The sequence below is a fragment of the Ostrinia furnacalis genome, unplaced genomic scaffold, assembly GCF_004193835.3.
Source record: "Ostrinia furnacalis isolate ACB-3 unplaced genomic scaffold, ASM419383v2 OfSCF7368, whole genome shotgun sequence".
Lineage (NCBI taxonomy): Eukaryota > Metazoa > Arthropoda > Insecta > Lepidoptera > Crambidae > Ostrinia > Ostrinia furnacalis.
In genome coordinates, this window is record NW_021137607.1 from 182300 (window position 1) to 187252 (window position 4953).

Genomic DNA, 4953 nt, shown 5'->3' on the forward strand with positions numbered 1-4953 from the left:
GTTGCACCAGCTAACTTTAACCCTAACAATAACGATAACCGGTGTTTTTTTTATGGAGTTTGGCAGATTTTTTACGTGTGTTAAAGTTAAAGTAAGATGGTGCAACCCAGCCTAAGTCAATTTTCCAAATTACAAGGATTGATGTCAAGTAAGTCTCTGTGACAAATTGAAATACGACGCGGGTGAAGCCGCGGGCAATAGCTAGTAAATAATGTAACGATATCCTGAAACATATTTTAATGACTGATTTAATGCGGTCTTTACGGAATATTTCCCAGACAGACAATCCGCCGTCTACCCAAACAGTACAAAGGCTTTGAAATAGACGAGATAGACCCAATTAATACATTTGATCATTATTGTAATATAGGTAGGTACTTACTAACATTAGTTAACGCGAAGGATCGAGAAACCCTGTATGAATGTAGACGTGTGAGTGATTAAGAATAGTTAAATTATGTAGAGCATTAACTATTCTTTATTAATTGTAACATTACATTAATACTCGTCACAGAAAAGTTTTATTACATTTTATTGATATTATATCCAAGAACATTTCGCATTTGAAATACATCCTACTTATTAAGTTTTATTATTTTATTCACCTAATTTGGGAAGAATTATAACTGGGGTGACTCTAGCTAGCAAAACAAAATTAAGAAGTAAAAAAAAGGAACCTTTAAGTATTTTGGCTTTCATTTCCAGGCAAAAAGACTTAAGTACGATTGTTGATTTCGGAAAAGTTACCAAAGTACGGGCCGAAGTTTTCACCTGTCTCTTACACTTTTTGGTTTTATTTTTATGATTTTCATTTATAAGTCCAGAGTAAGAAGCTTGTGGTTGTTGGAAATTTTCGTGCCGAAAAGTTTTCATAAATAGGAAATATTGACGAATATGAAAAATAAATGAGGCAGAAAAGAAGAAGGATGGGAACACGTAGACCGTGCTATAGTAGGCAGGCCTCCCACTAGGTACCTAAGGAAGTAGGATAACGCCTGGATGTGGGCAGAGCAGGGCTGGTCTTAATGAAAAAATTACGAATTCAAAAACAAAAATGCTCATGAAATAAACCTACTCGACCAAATCAAATAATTTTTTTATGGGACCATATGGTAACTTTTTCACTTCGAAAAAAAAAGAATTAACATTTTAAAAAAATCAACCGAATTGAGAACTTCCTACTTTTGTTGAAGTCGGTTAATGAAAACAAAACAAAATGAAATTATTTATTTCAGTACCTACTTTTATGTACCAATCATCGATGTAAGTGTTCATAAATGATACATTCCGCGTAAAGTGGTACGGTGTAAAGTAATACGGGCGAATGTGGGCAGCGAATAGCGACAGCGCGCCAATTACGGCGGGCAATTTGTCGCGTCACTCCGCGCGATGGCCGCTCCCGTAACAGTGCGGTGACATGACACCCTGTAGCCACTACCATTGACACTGATGCAGTCAAGGATTTCGCGAAAAAATCAAAACAAATCAATCAACCGCGAAAAAATTTATCATCATCATCATCTCAGTCATAGGATGTCCACTGCTGAACATAGGCCTCCTCCAATGCTTTCCATATTACTCAGTTGGTAGCAGCCTGCGTCCAGCGCTTTCCTTCTACCTTTATGATGTCGTCGGTCCACCTTGTGGGTGAACGTCCCACGCTGCGTTTTCCGGTACGCGGCCTCTGTCGCGGACCGGTCTTGACGCACGGGAGGAGACGTGCGGGAGGAATCCCACCACCACGAGCAGCGCGCCGTCCGCCGAGCGCGCCACACACTCGATTGGGCCCCCAGCCGTACATAGCACGTATTACTCGTTCGGACCTCCAACTCGCGATCGCCATTTTGTATCACCACGTCGTAGTTTAATACTTAAACCTAATTGTAAACGGCTATTAAACCAGCCCTATTGAAATACAGTCCACTCTTTCATTTAAGTTCCCAGTAGGACCCTTTTCATTGGTCCTTCTTCGCAAAAAGTCGCGCGATTAGGAAATAGTATCGGACTGTCGACGTACGCAAGATTTCAAGAGCTCTTCAGGGCGGTCTTCAGCAGCAAGATTTCTTCGGGAACCTGACAGGTCTTATCCCTGGTGAAGAATCTACGCATCGCAGCCACTGAAGCTCAAGAAAGAAGCTTTTTAGCCGATCGACCAACGAGTTGGACTTTGGACCCGTCGATTGTTCGAGGCGTAGCGAGGAAACGAACTTGGATCGGAAGCCGGTTTGGGTATTTTGTGAGTTCGTTCCAATTTATTTCCTTCTTTTTCCCTTTCTTTTCGCTACAGAATTGCTAATAGCCCAATTTAGTGAGTGCATATTTTCATTTCATTGCAATTTAACATCTTTTTCTTAATTCATACTTGTTTTATCAGTGCTTAAAGCTTACGTCAAAACCGTGCGAACGTCAAAGTGCATCTTGTAAATAAATAATTACGTGCACAAATCTATTTATAGCCACCGGCCGGCTCGCACAGCTGTTCTTTTGTTCGCCCGAATCCTTATCGCACTGCTTGCCGCATTCTTTTGTCCCGTTAATTTGCATAAAGTAACCTTTCCATTCATAATTCTTATCTATATTTTTTGCCGTAGTTTCGTTATTTATTGATAATTTGGGCAATAGTTTTTGTTTTTTATGAATTAAGATGGCTCAATCAAAGGAACACGAAAGACTAACAAAGAAACGTAGCTGTTTGAAATCAAAATTAACTATTTTTCATAACTTCATTTCCCTTCTTAAGACTTGCACTGAACCTAGTCAGGAACAATATTTAGACCTGGAAGGGCGCTTAAACAAATTTGATGCCATATACCCTATTTTTGATGATTTGCAGTCTGACATCGAGATGCTTACGGAGGATTCCGACGCTGAAATGAAGGAACGCGAGCAGTTTGAAGACCAGTACCACAAGCTGGCCGCGGCCGCGCGGGGCTTGCTCAGCGCGCGTCGCTGCCAGCAGCGCGATAACGGTTCCGTTTCGAGCAACGATGATGTTCAGGCGAGTAATTCTCACTTACATAATTGCGTTCAACTGCCTAAAATTGACTTGCCCATTTTCCATGGTAATTATCAGCACTGGCTTAAGTTTAGAGACACCTTGTCACTCACCTTACTTACGAGGAAATGTCTACGTGCCTCACGCAAGTTGAGGCTATTCTTAATTCACGTCCCTTGACCCAGCTTTCATCTGATCCTTTTGACCTTTCCCCCCTTACTCCTGCTCATTTCTTAATTGGACGATCACTCATATCCATACCGCATCCGCAAATCATAGACGATCACATAACTCGCCTTGACCGCTACAAAAGAATCGAGCACATCAAACAGCATTTTTGGCAACGCTTCTCGCTGGAGTACGTTAGTCAGCTGCAACAAAAGCTCAAGTGGCAAGACTCTAGGAGCGAGATAAAACTCGGCTCCCTTGTTCTCATTAAGGACCGTACTCTTCCTCCCCTGCTATGGTCGTTAGGAAGGGTAATCGCAACCTACCCTGGGAGTGATGGAATCGTCAGAGTCGCCGAGTTGAGGACAAAAAGAGGAACCATCCGAAGGGCCTTTAATAACATCTGCCCTCTTCCAGAACTTTGAAGCCTTCTTCAGCAGCCTTCAACCCGGGGAGCATGTCGCGGACCGGTCTTGACGCACGGGAGGAGACGTGCGGGAGGAATCCCACCACCACGAGCAGCGCGCCGTCCGCCGAGCGCGCCACACACTCGATTGGGCCCCCAGCCGTACATAGCACGTATTACTCGTTCGGACCTCCAACTCGCGATCGCCATTTTGTATCACCACGTCGTAGTTTAATACTTAAACCTAATTGTAAACGGCTATTAAACCAGCCCTATTGAAATAAAGTCCACTCTTTCATTTAAGTTCCCAGTAGGACCCTTTTCAGCCTCCACTCCAGAACCTTGCTGCCCCATCGGCCGTCAGTTCTGCGTATTATGTGCCCTGCCCATTGCCACTTCAGCTTGCTAATCCGTCGGGCTATGTCAGCGACGAAAAAATTTATAGTGAAAGTCAAAGATTTTATGTGACTGAGAGATAGAGACTGACAATGTTGTTCATGCAAGATGCGGGCTGCATTCAGTGTGACCTGACCGCTGACCGCAGAACGCATCAAATATAGCAAATCCTAGAGGCAATTCAAATTTAATATTCCTACTTGTTCATCCACATCCTATTCTATATTGTAAATGTAGCAAACATTGAGTTGTGAGAAACATTACATTTGTGCCAGATAAGGGTATGTCACCAAAAAAGATGAATATTTACTAACTAATTGCGACAGTTTAATTTTCCTCTGGTTCAAACTTGGTTTCGCCTCGGTTTTGATTGGCGGTAAAACCGATCCTGGCTACACAGAGGTTGCAGCGATGGGAACAGTCCCGTATGCCTTTGAGTTTATTTAACTTTATTTGCTAAAGTTTTACCAACAAGGATCTAAATCTTGAATTTTATTTAGGAAAGGGTTTCAAGCGCTGGCTGCTAACTAACTCCAAAGCCTAAAAGCCTTATTAATCAAATGAGCTGTCAAGAGTTAAATAGGGTTTTTTGATCCAATAAGGTGGAGATTTGGTTGATTTTAATTTAATGTTTCAAATTGAATTCATCAATACTTACATTTCAAAAGTTTATTAACTAGCAAAGGTTTACAAGAGGTCCATTATAAAATATGGTTCGAGCGAAACCAGTTCAAAATCAGTTTTGTACTGAAACACTTTTTTCAGTACAAAACTGAATACCACAACCCACAATACTTTTAAATTTTGTTGCTCTCAATAAACAATATAAATCAAAAGGAAAAGATAATGAGTAAACAACATGAAATTCTAAGAAAAGTATTGTATAGGACAAGTTCCACGACAATCTTAAAATAAACAACGTGAAAATGTTTACTCGTGTACAAAATCAATTAATCCTGTTCTTTGTAATGAAAAAAAGTTTAATCTT

The 4953-nt window shown here is 41.2% G+C and overlaps 1 protein-coding gene across 1 annotated transcript; it reads left to right on the plus strand.

The window, feature by feature from the left end:
• Positions 1–2845: 2845 nt before the first annotated feature.
• Positions 2846–3846, plus strand: LOC114364299 (uncharacterized). Its single transcript, XM_028320404.1, has 2 exons — positions 2846–2998; positions 3091–3846. The coding sequence occupies exons 1-2, from the start codon at positions 2846–2848 to the stop codon at positions 3586–3588; spliced, it is 651 nt and encodes a 216-aa protein (XP_028176205.1). The 3' UTR covers positions 3589–3846.
• Positions 3847–4953: the final 1107 nt, after the last annotated feature.

Excerpts from the sequence above, each read along its gene's own strand:
- LOC114364299 (XM_028320404.1), top strand. The coding sequence starts at position 2,846 with ATGCTTACGGAGGATTCCGACGCTGAAATGAAGGAACGCGAGCAGTTT. Across the intron at positions 2,999-3,090 it reads CGAGCAACGATGATGTTCAG|AGACACCTTGTCACTCACCT; the intron begins GCGAGTAATTCT and ends GCTTAAGTTTAG.